Source organism: Coffea eugenioides, chromosome 1 (assembly GCF_003713205.1).
Source record: "Coffea eugenioides isolate CCC68of chromosome 1, Ceug_1.0, whole genome shotgun sequence".
NCBI lineage: Eukaryota > Viridiplantae > Streptophyta > Magnoliopsida > Gentianales > Rubiaceae > Coffea > Coffea eugenioides.
Window position 1 is genome coordinate 10,478,216 of NC_040035.1, and position 16,805 is coordinate 10,495,020.

The following is a 16,805-nucleotide window of genomic DNA, read 5'->3' on the forward strand; positions in this document are numbered from 1 at the left end:
CCTCTAATGCACTTATATTCATATAAATATTATTCATTCTTACTTGCCCCAAAATAAGGGTTTAAACTCTCTCAATTAAATCGCGCGTGTAAAAACGCATACTTCCAATTTGTGCGCGATAAAGCGAAATCTCTAAGAAATTCTTATAACGATAGTATTATTAACTAATAATTGAGCACTTACACATAAAAACACCTATTTTGAGACTAATGTACAAGTCTCCAATTTTCCAAGCCTATTTTATTCTCGATTTAATTATTTACTCCAATCGCGTATGCACTATTTTCACTTAACGAGCCTTCAGAAATTAAATTTTGAAACGAATCACTTTAAAAATATAACTAAGCTATAGATCCCTCTAATTAGGTCTAAAAAAATTAGAAAATAATATTCGGGGCAAACAGGCAATTAAATATTTAAATAAGCTTGTAACAGGAGTTTAAAATAAATAAATTTTTGCGAGTCCTCACGACTTTTCTTAATCTACTGTTGATCATTCTTATTTGTTTAAAATTAATACACTCTCAATTTAAATATGTCTTGAAAAACGTGTACTCGTAGTTCCAAACTAAACGACTTTTCGAAATATAACTTTTTCTAACAAAACTTTTTAAAAACATAAAAGAGGCATTTTTTCATATAAATGGATCTTAAATAGTCGAATTAAATAATTAGTTAAGCCTGTAAAATAAAATAAATTAAGAAAATTTTTGGGTCCTCACAACCTCCCCTCCTTAAAAGAATTTCGTGCTCGAAATTCATACCTTCTGTAATCTCAGATAATCCTGAACTCTGTTGTGTGATCATGTCATATGTTCTTGCAGATGCCACTGGTCGGTTTTCTCTTCCATTGACTTGTCGAGGGACAGTTCTATTTCCTTGTTGAGTGGTAGTCTCTCGGAGATACCTCCTTGGACAGTTGTGAACTTTATGGTTGGAACTCCCACATCCCATACATTTTCGTCCCTTTAGCCTACAGTTTTCTTCGGTATGGTTCGTCCTTCCACAATATTCACAGGTCGGACGTGACATTGTGACTTGACTTGCTTGTGAGGTTTCCTTTGATCGTATCTGTCCGACTGGAGTTCCTCGTGACATAGTTCCTTTTGGTTCCTTTATCATGAGTGGTGCAGGGAGTGATAGTCTTACTGCATCCTTTCCTTTTCTGATTTTGGGTGGTGATCCAATTTTTTTTAGTCTATTATCGGATGTATCTCTTTTCTTTGCTTGAAAGGCTCTCAGTTGGGCTTTTGCGCTCTCTACCCTTTGCGCTTTCTCGAGAGCGTCACTAAATGTTTCAATCTGTGCTGCGGCAAGGGCATCTTGGATTTCTAAATCTAATCTCTGGATAAACCTTCTTATTCTCTTCCGTTCAGTAGCCATCAATTCTGGAGCATATGTAGATAACTTCGTAAAGCGTGTTTCGTACTCAGCCACACTTAAAGTTCCTTGACGAAGCTTTATAAAATCGTCTTCTCTCTTTTCTTGGACAAGCGGAGGGAGAAATTTCTCATTAAACTTATCCAAGTCCTTGGAGTTTGATCTCTTTCCTACTTATTTCTTATACATTCCACCAAGTTCGGGCCGCTCCTTCAAGTTGAAATATAGCAAAGGTGATTTGTCTTTCCTCTGTGTAATCCAATGCATCGAATATATTTCTTATATTCTCTAACCGATTCTCAGTCATTACTGGATCAGGTCCTCCAGAAAATTTGGGTGGAAAGAATTTCTGAAATCGCTCCAAAGCTCGATCCTCCCCTATCTCTTGGTTTCCACGTTGGTTTCCTTGCCCAATCCCTTGACCTTGTTGAGCTACTAAGAGCTCTAGTATATCCGTCATGCGAGTTAAAACTACTCCCATTTGGTCATTTCCTCTCCCAGGACTTGGCTTGGCATTTTGATCAATATCAGACCCGTTATCTACTCTTTGATTTCGGGGTTGTCTAGATTGACGTCCTTTTCGTTGTCTTCTAGTTTCCATGTTCACAGCTAATCTATATGCATATGTATAAACCTCACACTAAACTATAATTGAACTATGCACACATACCAGTAACAATTTTTAAAGAAAAGAAAATCACTTACACAAATAACATTAGCACTATGCAAGTAAATACAAACTAAAGCTCATTAAATCATAACACAAGTTTTAGTCAAGTGAAATTCATACCAAGTCAAAGTCAATGAACAAAAATAAACAAGTGATTATCAAAAGTACATTCATCTCCATGGCACAAAATTCTCAAGTTCAACTCTCATAGTCCCACTACAAAAAAATCACAAGTAGTGTCTCACTAGATTAATTGGAACTAGATGATCCCTGTTCCTTAGCATATTCAACTTCAATCCCAACATAAGGATCTTCTGGGCTACGATCATTTCCACCTCCCACTCTTAATTATCGTACCATTATAGCCAAACAATTATTGGTGTTCTGTAACTATTCACGTGAAATATCGATTCATTCTTATTCCCCACAAATGGAGATCTCAAGTCCTTAGGATTTCTCTCAACTCTCAAGTACTCGGGTACAAAAATCCGAAATAAGATAATTCACAACTCGAGCCAGCCGGTCCCAAGAGTAAATCATCACATTCGAGATTCCTACCCAACATACATATCTAATTCCCTCCAAGGATCAAGATAAAGATTTTACAACCTATCACATTCATGATTCACAGCTTATATTTCTAGAAGGGCACTTAAGCCTTTAGTCAATTACATAGTAAGGACCATAACACCACTTGACTCAATCTTGCCCCGTGTAGAGACCACGTGAAGTGACACTGATTTTTGCCCCTACAAATAGTCATTTAACTTTCAAATCAGTCCCACAGTCCAGCATCCTAAACTTTTAAGCCTAGGATACACTACAAAGATATGAAACCTAAGCTTTGATACCAACTGTGATGCCCCCACTTCTCCCTAAAACGAACCAAAGGGTATCCGCGGGACGCCTGCCCAACTCTCGCCAGGACTCACTACAATCCACAATTTAAAAGTTCGGAATATTTCAAATAACTCCAATACATAATTAAACTATTCCAAAATATCTCACACTTACAATTAATCACCTCTCAAACTTAATACAACCCAAAAGAATATTTACTACAGCCATCTGCTGTAATACAACTTAAAGTCTTCAAGAGAAAGCAATCTAGTACTATTCACGAGTACTCTTGGTCTCGAACCCTGTTAAAGAAACCCAAAACGTGGGATGAGTTACACAGCCCAGTGAGCTTCCAAGACACTCTAGCAGTTCTAATAAATCAAGTAATTGAGCATACTGCATGTATGGTTCAAGGTTGCACATTGGCATATTAACATGAGACAATAATCATTGTACGAGTAAATTTCAGCATATCACAAGTATGACACATTTGCATGAAACGGTTATCATTATGTACACTAAACATACATTGAAGGATACGGTGTTCCATTGGAACCATTTCGGTCAACTGCACCTTATAACTTCCAGTCCCCACGATACTGTCTGGCCATCGCCTTATCCTTCCAGTGGTAATACTCGAGTATATCGAAACGGTGGTTCAGGGTTCCAACCTACCCGACCGAACCCAGTCCTGGCTCGAGTAGGTCAGTAACCAAGGGCAGGGCCTAAGTTCAGCTTAGAGCTTACAACATGCACAAGTAATCAAATAACTTGACGAACGGTAAAAATTTTATTCTTTTCGTAGGTCGAGTGAGATAAAGTACACACTCGCCTTAAAATTGTGGACAATTTCATATGAGCAATTACTAGCAGCAATTAACACATAAACACGTAAGCAATATTTGATAATTTCATGTGAACATGTAATTTACGGTAATCAAATAATCAAGTAAGCAGGTAGTCAAATAGATTAGAAAACGGTAAGTAAACACGGTAAACGATAAACGGTTAACGGTTAACGGTAGTAATTACGGTTAATTGGTAGACATATGTCATTTTAATAGACCGGCTTTGGCCGTGTCCCACTATTATCATATAAGAGTCGAGGAGATTCACTCCAATCGACTTGTGCTGCCATAGCATAATTAATCATTTAAACACATCACGTAAATATGCTCTTTAAGCATTTTTTTATCGAGTAATTCAAGTAGTCATGTAAATATGCTCTTCAAGCATTTCATATCGAGTAATTGAAATATATGCACTTCAAGTATTTCATGTTGAGTAATTCAATTATACCTTATTTAAATATACATGAGTGTAGTAAATACTTAACATGTAGCACTTAACACTTAATGATCATGGGATAAGCACGTCATGGACTTTTCAAATTACGTACTCTTATATGGAACACCCACCTATTCCAAACAAGTGAGTACGTGCTCGAACAAGTGTTTAGGCGTCTGCTTCGAGTTTCTCTTGAAGGTCCCCTTGAGCGCCTGAGCAAATAACGATTAACTATTATACACTATCACTTAAAATTCCCTACTTATCGAGAAGATTGTACTAGTGTTCACTCGAAGGAGAATTCATAAATTGAGCCTTAGTCATTCATAATCGAGGCTCGGAAGTGGCGTTCAAAAACACAAGAGAAATCTGAATTTCACCTTTGAAATCAAGTGTAAAACGGTCTAGCAATATCGGAGGAAAATGGAGAGTTTGAAACCTCAATTTCCTTTCAGTTCGGAAATTTCAGATTCGACAAGCAAACTTTGAAAAATCAGATCTCACTCTCTACGAGTCCAAAATTGGAAAACTTGGTACCGTTGGAAACTACATCCAAAGTACTAAAAGTTTATAGAAGACACTTTTCAATGATTCCAAATGGATGACATTCAAAAGTTGGCTCAAAGTTATTGCTTTAGAATACCAAGACAGTTTCAAGGTTGGTTTTTGGGCAACTTTGAAAATTCGGTAAAATTCACGCGTTGCAATCCAGCCTCCGAAATTTGTAACTCAATTAGAGTTACAATCATAGTTTAAAACAAAACAAGCGGAGCAAGAATCGGAGTTTTAAGCACCAAGATATGGTAGCTCAAAGTTAGTGAAAATGTGAAACTGTTAAGTAAATTCCAGATTTAATTCACAACTTTGGGACTTTGATTGAACATCGAAATGGACTCGGAATGGCACCAAATTTGGCAATATTATCCTACCATATAAGGGCTATTTCTCTACCAAATTTCGTAGGAAAATTCATTCGAAAATTGGTTAACGAAATCACTAAAGTCCCAAGAAGTTCCTCGGCAAATCTGCCTTGGACTTCCGTTTTTCCGTTTTCAAAACGTTTCGCAAATAAAACACCTCAAACACGGTTCATTTCAGTGGATAATGTCTAAGGTATGTCCAAGGTACATTTGATAGGTGATTAACACCAAAAATTTCGGATAACAAACCCCAAACTAAGATTAGTTAAGGATCAGTCCAAAATGAAGAATTTCATAACTGAGTCAGTTTCAAACTTTGGCCACAACTCACTTAATTCAACTCAGAATTGAGCGTGGTTGGTGGCGTTAGAAAACACATTCATAAATATACAATTTCTCAGAAGAAACCATTTTCTAAATCTGTCCACAACTAGCCCTAATTTGAGCATCAAGTTGTAGTTCCTGTTCTGCCTTCCAGTGAACCCGAGAAACAGAACAATCAAGTTCAAATGAGTGGTACAGTTTACTCAGGTGGAATCAGGACACATATTTCATACCGTTGGAAAGCTGGGGATGTCTAGTTTCCAGTGCCACAAACGGCACTCGATTCCGACATCGGAATAAAAAGATATAGCCAAAACAAAATGACTGCCTGGACAATCCGGAAAAATTTTCCAGATTTGGTGAACTTTGGAATTCAACACATTTGACCAACCAAATCATGTTATTTTTCAATGAAACTTTTTACACACTCACTATAACGTATAAAAAACATAAAAAAGCCATTAGAACCTCAAAAGTTTGCACAAAAGTGGTCGGACAAGGCAGGGGTAAAATGATCACTTTTGCTCTAAGCACCTCCTTTGATTTTCTACCAACAATACCACATTAATCCACTAATATAAGCACTAAACCACCATTAATTTCGTCATCAATCATCAAATCAGTTTTTCCATCAAGAGTGGGAGTTCATAGATCCCACTCAACCATTTTTCCAACATAAACAAGTTACCCACATGCATACATGAGCTTAGATGTGCAATAGAACTTCCATAACTTAAGATTATCAAGGTTGATCGTCCATTACCTCCCTTGATGAACTAGACAGAAATTTTGACCCCTTAGATGCTCAAGGAAACCATGGATAGCAGCCCTCTTTCCTAGCTTGATGTGTTCTCCAAGTGATTAGCTAAGTACGGTTGAAGTTTGAGGTGAATTGGAGGGAGATTTGGTGAAGGAAATGAAGAAATTTTGAAGAGCTCATGAGTTGTTTTTCTCTCTTTGTTAGCCGGCCAGATGAGGGAGCAAGAGAGAGAAATTGTGGTCTGAAATGAGGCTTCCAAAGGAAGTTTAATGACTAAGGATTGGGTGCACAAAATTCAACCGCAAAAAGTGCGCGCACGCGCGCGTTTTGTGCTGGATTTCTCTTAAGTTTGTTACACTAGTGCACTAAACCTCTAATGCACTTATATTCATATAAATATTATTCACTCTTACTTGCCTCAAAATAAGGGTTTAAAGTCCCTCAATTAAATCGTGCGTGTAAAAACGCGTACTTCCAATTTGTGCGCGATAAAACGAAATTTCTAAGAAATTCTTATAACGATAGTATTATTAACTAATAATTGAGCACTTACACATAAAAACACCTATTTTGAGACTAATGTACAAGTCTCCAATTTTCCAAGCCTATTGTATCCTCGATTCAATTATTTACTCCAATCGCGTATACACTATTTTCACTTAACGAGCCTTCAGAAATTAAATTTTGAAACGAGTCACTTTAAAAATATAACTAAACTATAGATCCCTTTAATTAGGTCTAAAAAGATTAGAAAATAATATTCGGGGCAAACAGGCAATTAAATATTTAAATAAACTTGTAATAGGAGTTTAAAATAAATAAATTTTTGCGAGTCCTCATGACTTTTCTTAATCTACTATTGATCATTCTTATTTTTTCAAAATTAATACACTCTCAATTTAAATATAGTCTTGAAAAATGTGTACTCGTAGTTTCGAACTAAACGAGTTTTCGAAATGTAATGTTTTCTAACAAAACGTTTTAAAAACATAAAAGAGGCTTTTTTTCATATAAATGGATTTTAAATAGTTGAATTAAATAATTAGTTAAGCCAGTAAAATAAAATAAATTAAGAAAATTTTTGGGTCCTCACACCAGTCCCCGGCAACGGCACCAAAAATTGACAGGTATCGAACCTGTGCAATAATAATTACCTACTTAAGAAAAATACAAATTTTGTATCTAGCAGTGAGCAGGGTTGAATCCACAAGGATTGGAGATAATTTGGTTCTTCTAGAGTTCAGCGCATGGGGGATTTTTGAAAAATATAAAATAACTAATTAACTAACTAATGGAACAACTAATAGAAATAAACAAGAATTAATCGATACCCAATACGACTCTAGCCAAAGGTGCAACTTTTCATACACAGATCATTCAACTGATCATCGATGCAAAGATAATTCAATTACTCATTATTAGATTGGTTATAGTTGTCATACACGCGATGAACAACCAGCTTTCCTTAATTTCTCGATAGTCAAGGTACGACTGTTAACTATTTCCCTAACCAAGAAATAACCCTAGGTACGATCATAGGATTTAATTACTCTATTGCATTAATAATTAGAAAAGCCCAACCCTAACTAACAAACACGCTACGAGGGTTTCTTTAAATTAGATCATACGTTTCCCTAACATGAAACCAATCACGCTAGTCGCCACTGATATTAATCAGTTGAACAATTACCGATTCAATCAATTAATTTGGCATTAGATGATTAGTTTAATTCAAATATCGGGCCCTTGACATTCAAATAACATAACAAACATAAGCAATTAAATCAGGAAACGTACAAATACCAATGAATAAAAGAAATAAATAAAATTAATTCGATCTCACAGATATTTGGAACCGCGCCTTCAAGTTGGCCTTCGACTAGATGAGAAACTTAGTTCATCTACATGGAGGAAATCCCATGCGAAATTGCAGAAGTTATTATCAAAAACAAGCTATGTTCCCGTCGTTCAATGGAAGAAAAATGGCCAAGTGATACCAAAAAGAAATAATCCTCAATACGAAGGAACTAGCCAGAACCTCTCAACAACGAAGTTCTCCTATTCTAGAACTAAACTACTACTTGTCTCGTGGTCTCCCCGAAATTGAAAGTAAAAGGAAGTACAAGAGGTGCGGCTCTCTCGAAGTCCTTGTTTTTAGTTTTCACTTCATAGGAAAACTCCTAGTCAGCAACTCTTCTAATCAGCAAAAGAAATGCAATCCGTCTGTAGCACCATGTGGGCCAGGGTCTGTGAAGCTTTTAGGAGTCTCCTACGTGTGGAACAATTTTCTCAAGAAGGTCCCCCTTATTAGCACTTTTCAGTTCCACTTCCTATAAATAGGCCCAAATATCAAATATAAGTATATGTTAATAATTAAAACAATATTTGGCAAGGACAAAGAGGAAAATTAATAATAAAATTACTAACAATTGACACCCTATCAGGTCAATCCCACAGGGAAGATTTTCAATTATAGGTGATTTTCAAACTCCTTTATTATTTAGCCTATAAGCATGAAGTAAAAGTAATAAAATTAACACTTGAAAGCTCCTAGAGGTATGAAATTCCTCACTACTCTCACTAATGAGATTATTTATTAAGTGAATGATATTATCTTGGCTAGTTATAGCGTAATTTCCTAATGTATGTGAAACCTACTCTCATAGTGAATCACCTATACTTGTAACTGAACCATACCTACTCTCATGGTTATGAAACTAACTACAAGTTCATTTCTTCTATGAAATTATATGAAACAAGTCACTAAATCTACAAAGGTGCTCCTCTACTCTCGTGAGTGAACTCCGTAGGTTTATTACTTCCTTAAACTAGTGTTAAATTTCAATTCTCATTGCAAACTTAACATCTTTAGATAATCACAACTAATGGCCGGTTAATCATAATTAGAAAAGCAAAAGTGATAAATAACTTGCTCAAAATAACATCATCAAATAATCAAGTAAGTATCACTAACAAGATATAGAAAGTTCATTCATACTCTAGGCATAAACTTTAACTAAACATGAAAAAAAAAATTCTAAACTTATATTATAGTTAAACATAAACTCAAAGAGAAAGTGAAAGGAGAGAAGTCACCCTTGTCACATGAGCTTCAAACTCTCCATCTTTGCTCCTTAATTTTCATCCAAATTTAACTACAAATACAAGAAGGAAAAACTACACTAACTACTCTATACTACCCTATCTAATGAACTAAGGAAATTCTAGTGAAAACTACATTTTTGGTGAGTTTCTCTAACCTTCAAAAGTTGTGAAAATGTTCTCCAAAGGCCTCTATTTATAGAGAATTCAAGAGCCAAATGAGTTGTTTTAGTTGTCATTTTTAACTCTTGGAACTTCTATGAGTTGCCTTTCTGACTTTCCAACCTTTTCTTGATCAGATACAGCCGAGATTGAGAGCTAGAATTGAGTTGGACAAGTTGTATGAAAGTAGGGCAAGTTGATGAGTAAATTGCAGCAATCAGGTGAGAATACATGACTACAACCCACATATTGTCAAGTTGCTATTCAATTCTGTGCATTTGACCTCATTTCAACTGCTATTTTCTAGATAATGGTGGTTGAACTAGCTCTTGTGCCAAACACAAAAGTTGTAGGCTTGTAGCCCTTTGAGTTAGCTTTCCAATGCCTCAAAATCATTCCATTTAATAATCCCATTTAGAGATCTGTAGACTGAGATATGATTAGAATACCATCAATTGGTTAGAGCTCTGTTTCAGCTTTCGACAACAACTTTGCACTTCTATATTTTGATATTTTGATAATGAAAATGACTGAATACCAAATGTAGATCTATCTTTTACCTTCAACATATCACCTCGATCCGATCATTGTAATTCAAGATATAGCTGAAATACCATAAGATATCGAAACTGTCTTCACTTGCATTTCTTCTTTTGAATGTTTTGCATTTCATGTCTTTTTTGAATCACTTCAAATCATCAATAATCATCCAATTCTCTTCTCAATTCATTCCATTTGATGATTGAATCATTAAACCTGCAAAAACATGAAGTTTTTATCATTAAAATCCATAAAATATAATTTTTATCACTTAAACCACAAAATATATATTTTTACCAAAACCTAGCTAATTAGTTATAAAAATAGTTAAAACACACCAAAACTAACTAATAAGATACACTTAAAAACACGTAAAATATATTCTTGTCATAAGCCATTGAAAATTTTTCTATTTTTCTCATCCAAAATATATTTTTTACCAAGCAATTCAAGATCTTTTACAATGTCAATAAATCTACAAAACATCTTATCAATATTCTCATGAGATTTCAATTTGAAATATTCATATTTAGGAACAAGTAGAGATTTCTTTTGTTCTCTAATATCTTGGTGCCTTCATGTATTTCACACAATTTATCTCAAATTTCTTTAATTACCTATTTACAACCTTTAATTCTAGTAGGTTCATTGGCATCTAAAGCATTATACAAAACATTCATGACTTTTGCATTTAAAGTAAAATTAATCTTACCTTGAACACTCAAAGTAATACCATGGTCAAGTGATGATATTCCATTCAAATTATTTCAAAATCCATCAGTTGTCCTCAATCAACCAAATTTATAAAACTATTAAGATGAAATGTGTTTGCATGAAACTTTAAGAATGAAATTAGTCAAAATTATAAAATTACAAGGTCAAATGTGTTTTGTATTAAACTTTAGGAATAAAATTTGTTGAAACCTTAAACATTAGGGATGAAAATGTCCATTTTTCCCATTTACAAACTAATCCTCAATGCTTTTGGGCTCACCACTTATAAAGTTTACACTTCTCAACAGCCTCTTGGGCCGTTGGTACCATAAATGTCTTGGTGGGGTTGAAAGTTCAAAGGTTCAACTCTTGCTTTCCACCTTACCATTTAATTGTGTTTTCCTCCGACGGAAAAATCCCGTTGACTCTTCTTCCCTTTAGAGTAGGTTATACAAATGTTATTGTGACAAAAAAAAAAAACTTATAAAGTTTACACTTCTCCTCTACGGGGCCACGTTGTTGTCTTCAAATTTTCATTTTTTTTATTCCCATCAAATGCTAGGGAGGGTTCCGTTGCCACAGAGGCTATCGGACCACGTGTTTTCCTTGCATGCGCATCCTTGTCCACAATTTCATAACTCATTTGCTTTCGCTGAAAAGTAGGAGGTGCAATGTAGCGTTAACTTTTTTTTTTTTTAATTTCACAACTAGCATACCAAATGATACAAACCGCATTTAAGTTTAGAACTGAAATATAATCATTCACTCAAACTTAGACAAATATATATCACAGAACAGACTGATGTAATTATTGTCATGCAAACCGAAGTCCAACAGTGCAAATAAAATTTATTTCCTAACAAGCACAGAACAGTTTGCTTGCTTTTATCCAGTCTAGCTTAAAGCTGTAGCTTGTTCAAAGCTACGATAGTAATATTACTGCATGGCCATCTTGATTATGATTCTAGAGCCTGCGCAAGATTAAATGAGCCCCATATTGAGGCTGCAAGGTGACCCGTCTAATCGGGGCATGGACATAAGACGGAGAGAGCTCTAAGGAAAGGGTACGTAGAATTATTGCGATAGCCATTTTTATCGAGTACAGTGCAAAGTTATTCCCAATGCACATCCTTGGCCCGAAGCTGAAGGGAAAATAAGCACCCTGGATTTTCGTTGCCTTCATAATCCCTTCAGAAAATCTCTCTGGTTTGAATTCCAAGACATCATCACCCCATAATTCAGGGTCATAATGGAGCAGAATTTGTGGCATCATGACCTGTACTCCAGCTGGAATCAAATACTTCCCAAGTTGTGTATCTTCTGAAGCCACTTTGGAGAGCTCAGATAGTGGGGGATACAACCGTAGAACCTCGTTCAAGATCATAGATACCTATGTACAAGTAATACAATTGAGTGGCCAGAAAAGACTATACATCAAGAAAGAAAATAAAAACGAAGAAATTTCATAAAGTTTTTCCAGTAGGTGCCTATCATCGCAATCTAGCGCCCAAAACTTCGGTATGATTTAGGAACTTGAAGGGAGACTTACAATTTTCAGGTGGTTTATACCATCATAGTCCGGCATTTTGTCCCCAAAAACTTGGAGAACTTCTTCTCTTGCACGGTCCTGCCACTCAGTGTGCTTACTCAAGAGGACGAGGGTCCAGAGGACCAAAGTTGAGCTGGTGTCCTGCCCTGCCCAATAGAACAGTTTGCACACAGCATAGATATCTTCAATGCTCAATCCTGCACTTTTTTGGTTGCCCTGCAGCTTGATCTCATTAAGATTGGATTCCAACAATAGCCCCACGAAGTCAGCACCACCAGATTCTCCCGCCTGCATTGCCTGCAACTTTCTATTGATGATGTCTGTAATCTTAACTCTTAATTCTCTGTCTAATGCTCTCATCCTGAGATTGCTCTTAGTTGGCAGAAACCTTCAGCAGCAAATTCAAACACAAAACTAATTATCTAATAAATCAGATAATAGTTCAGCACAACATGTGGATCGATTTTCTGATTCTTGACTATATTCCATTGTTTGATTGATTACTGCTTGTTAAGTTACTCATTTACTTTAACTTTTATTCTTAATTTGGTCATTTATTCTTAACATTGATTAAATGAACTTAATTAGTTCGCAAATCTAGTTTATACATACATATGTATGCGTGAACGTGTTAGTATATGTGTATGTGCATATTGGCATAGCCATATTCCAATATCGGATTAACATGGGGCAGACTTGGACAGTTTCTCCTTGACCTCCCATTTTGTATAGACTTGCTTTTTTAGATTATATAAACAAAGGCAGGTTTACTAGTTATACTTTTCAAATTGATAATATCTACACAAAATTCCATTATAGTAAATGAGTTTCTTCATAAGGTACTTATTCATTGATTAATAGGACCATAATTTTAATTAAAACCTTTTTTTCCTGCATGAAGTTGATAATTAAATTTTTAAAAAATAAAATAAAATAAAATATTAAAATAAAGAGGCTCAAGGAACAAGACATGCATTTTGTGTACGATATATTTATAAAGGAAAAGAAATTTGGTTAAGGGTAAACTTTACCTCTTTCCTGGAAAGTAAACCGACTTTACTTTTTCCCATGTATGATTGGCAAGTTCTTTCAGAAGCTCGACAATTTTTTTCCCTTCTTCGCCGCCAATCCCAAATAATGATGTTGAAATTGCAGTTGCTGAAATGGATTCAGCTCCAGGCCACACGTCCACCTCTCCTGCACCCCCCTCAGGAATCACACTAGCCCATTTGTTAACCGCATCGATGCAGCTCGATTGAAATAGTGGTAACATGCTCTATAAAACAGGAAACAATTAAAGGGGTCATATCAACTACTAACTGGTGCATGCGGAGTTGAAAATGCAATACAATAATGTTGAAAATCACACCTTTAACTTTTCCAAAGTGAAGGCAGGGTTGGTGATCTTTCTATACTTGGCCCATTCTTCCCCCTCTACAGCGCCCATTCCACCGAAAAGGATGTGGATGAGTGGATCAAGATCGTGAAAACTCTTGTGAAATGTCGCGTGTCTAACCAAGGCGTCTTTGGCTAGTGTTGGATCTGTCACGGTTACCTTGGGGAATCTTCCAATCCACAAGAAGGAATTTTTTCCTAAATTTAGTTCAGCACAAAACAATTTGCGTTAGTATTCCAATAAAAAAAAAAAGGAAGAAATCAAAAGAAATTTATTGGTGCTTCAGAAATTAAAAGTTACGTACCATGAGTTTGGACAGAATTGTAGACTTCGGGCATCATGCGTTTTACGATATTGTCTCCAAGCTGAATAGGCTTGGAATGAGCATCTCTGAGTAATTTTGCACTTTCATAGAGGTCTCCTCGAAATAGCCTGTAGGGGTTCCCTTTGAAACCTTGCTTCCTAAGACATTTCTCAAGCTTCTTAGGTCTGAACCAGTACAAATCAAGCATCGCATAAAGCCAGTAAACGGCATAACCTATGAATCCCAAGATTGCTATTAATTTGAACCCCATGAATTCCATTTTCGTTGGTTTAGTAGCAGGTTCTATGGCTTTGTTTCTTGGGTGGGAAACGAATATATATAAGATGCATAGATTGCCTTACAGGTGCTGGAGTCGGGTATTAATGGAACTTAAACCGAAATTATTTAAAAGCCTTGCCAGGGGCGGAGCCAGAAAAAAATTTTAGTGGGGGCAAAAATAATATCAAAATTTTTTATCTACTCTTTTTTTAATTTTTTAAGCAAAAAAATAATAAATTCACCAACAAGTATAAATGGGGGAAGAAAGAAGAGCCGTCGGTTGTGAAGGGAAAATGAGGACCAGAGGAGGAAAGGGAATTGGGGAGTGGGGACCAAAAGAAAAGACTGATATAATTGGTACTTGGCTCTGTTGGAGGAAAAAATGGGAGACCAGGGGAGGAAAGTGAATGATATAAAATTTGTGATCTATTTTTTCACATTTGTTCTAAAAAAACTCTGGGGGCACCTTTACGATTATATCAAAATTGTATAACTATTATACAAATTTGAGGGGAGGCCCCAGTGCCCCCACCTTAAATCCGCCCTGAGCCTTGCACTGTTGGTAATAATTGCGAATCCCAAAATGCGGCAACAATTTCCTTACCGAAGGAGTATATAAAAATCTAAGATTCTTTCACCGTTGAATACCAAGTGGATTTCAAACATTTTGATAAGAAGACAATGGTGAACCATAGCATTAAACTAGTGTCATTTAAGAGTTTTCCTGTTTTCTATATTTACTGTTGTGGTTACCATTAATGATTTTGTGTCGTCAACTTTTTCCTGGTTATATTGTTCTATAGTTTTAACTTAGCTGTTAACCTCACTTGTTAATTACCATTTTACTTTGTAAATATTTCTGGTGATTGGCAGAGTCCTCTTTTCTTTTCTTTTGTTAATCCCATCTGTCTCATGGGTCTCCTTTCTCCTCTGCTTAGTTTCTTACACCTTCACTTTGTTTCGTTTCTGAATTGATCTTGATCAGGCTGTTATTTGCTGTTCTTTCTCTGTATTGATTTTCACTCTGTTACAAGTGAGGACGAACGAGAAGATTTGAATCTCGTTCCATTTTCCAACTTGCCACTTTCTTTGTTTGGCCTTTTGTATTGTTTATTTGTGTGTGTATATATATATATATATATATATATGACCAATTATTCAAGGACAGGCCAGTGGTCCTTTGATTGTAGCTTGTGCAACATCATTGGAGGTGGCCATGTCCAATTCTGAATTATTGCCGGCACAGCCATTTCAAAACCTGCATCATTTGTTAGGACATGGCCAACGTTGGGACCAATCACAATCTGGCAGATTGCTAAACTGAAAAAATTTGCCCATGCATTACGGGAACATTGAAATTGCCTGTGCATCACAGGATCATTAGAGATTCCTCAGGCATGTGGATCAAAGGCTATTACAGAAACATTGGAAATGCTACCAATATCCTGGCTGAACTTTGGCGTATTCGAGATGGGTTGGAATTGGCCTGCTCACTCAATATATCTCACCTTGAAGTTGAAATAGACTGTGTGGATATTATCTCTATGATTAAATCTACTGAAAATGTTTATCACTATTTACATCTTTCCATTACGGATTGCACTATTGCAGATTCCTCTTCTCGCAGCTTCGGAAAGTTAGAATCTCCCATGTCTATCGTGAGGCCATGATGAGAAGCAAGCAGAATAGATACTTCACCACTTTTGATAGATGCCCTCAGAAGTCTGCCTTCCTCGTGGTATTCCTATGGCTTGTAATGGCTAGTGAAACTGCTTTTGTTCTGTACTTTATTAATGCATTCCTCTTTTTACCAAAAAAAAAAAAAAAAAGAACATAATGGCCCTGGAAAAGAATGAACAAAAGCCAAAAGAAAATAAATGAAAAGAAAAGGAAAACTCACGGTTGTGCGTGTTTCAGGTGCACCTGCTATCAGGATAGGTATTTGCTATGTTATTCGGACTCTTCATTTGGTTTGATCCCAAAGTAACCGCAGCGGACCTTCTGTCCCATATCCTGCGCCACTCTCTATTCCACTTTTTATTATATTGCTATTTCTCCTACATAAATATAATGTTTTATTTCTCTTTTGTTTCTTAAAGATCCAATAACTATTAATTGAGTAACACACAAAATTTAACAAACTCAAAATATCAAAATGCATAAAAATGAGATTTTTTTAGGACTTTTCTGCTATATTTTTAATTTTCTATTATATATTACTTTTTTGAAACTGTTGTATTTGTTTTTTTTACTCAATTAATAGTTATTGGATCTTTAGGAAATAAAAGAGAACTAAAACATGATGTTTATGTAGAAGAAATAGCAATATAATAAAAAATAGGATAGAAAGTGGCGCAGAATATGAAACAAAAAATCCGTTGTGTAAAGTACCCATGTGCACGCTACATGACACTTTGAAAATTTTTTGGACATTTTGACTTTTGTGAGGTTTAATGTCCCAGGAAGAGGAGAAGACCTGGCTGAGAAAACTCATAGGTGTGGAAGAGTTGTCGCATTGGAATCCTTATTGCACTAGAGTCCTTTTGAGCTATGAGTTGCTCGTTACTTTAGAATTCTC

At 35.7% G+C, this 16,805-nt stretch overlaps 1 protein-coding gene across 1 annotated transcript; it reads right to left on the bottom strand.

Annotated features, from left to right (window-relative positions):
- Window positions 1-11,484: 11,484 nt before the first annotated feature.
- Window positions 11,485-14,276, bottom strand: LOC113779442 (secologanin synthase-like). The gene is made up of 5 exons (XM_027325023.1): window positions 13,949-14,276; window positions 13,618-13,841; window positions 13,280-13,524; window positions 12,249-12,636; window positions 11,485-12,089 (listed from the first exon to the last, which is right to left on the bottom strand). The coding sequence occupies exons 1-5, from the start codon at window positions 14,226-14,228 to the stop codon at window positions 11,664-11,666; spliced, it is 1,563 nt and encodes a 520-aa protein (XP_027180824.1). The 5' UTR covers window positions 14,229-14,276; the 3' UTR covers window positions 11,485-11,663.
- Window positions 14,277-16,805: the final 2,529 nt, after the last annotated feature.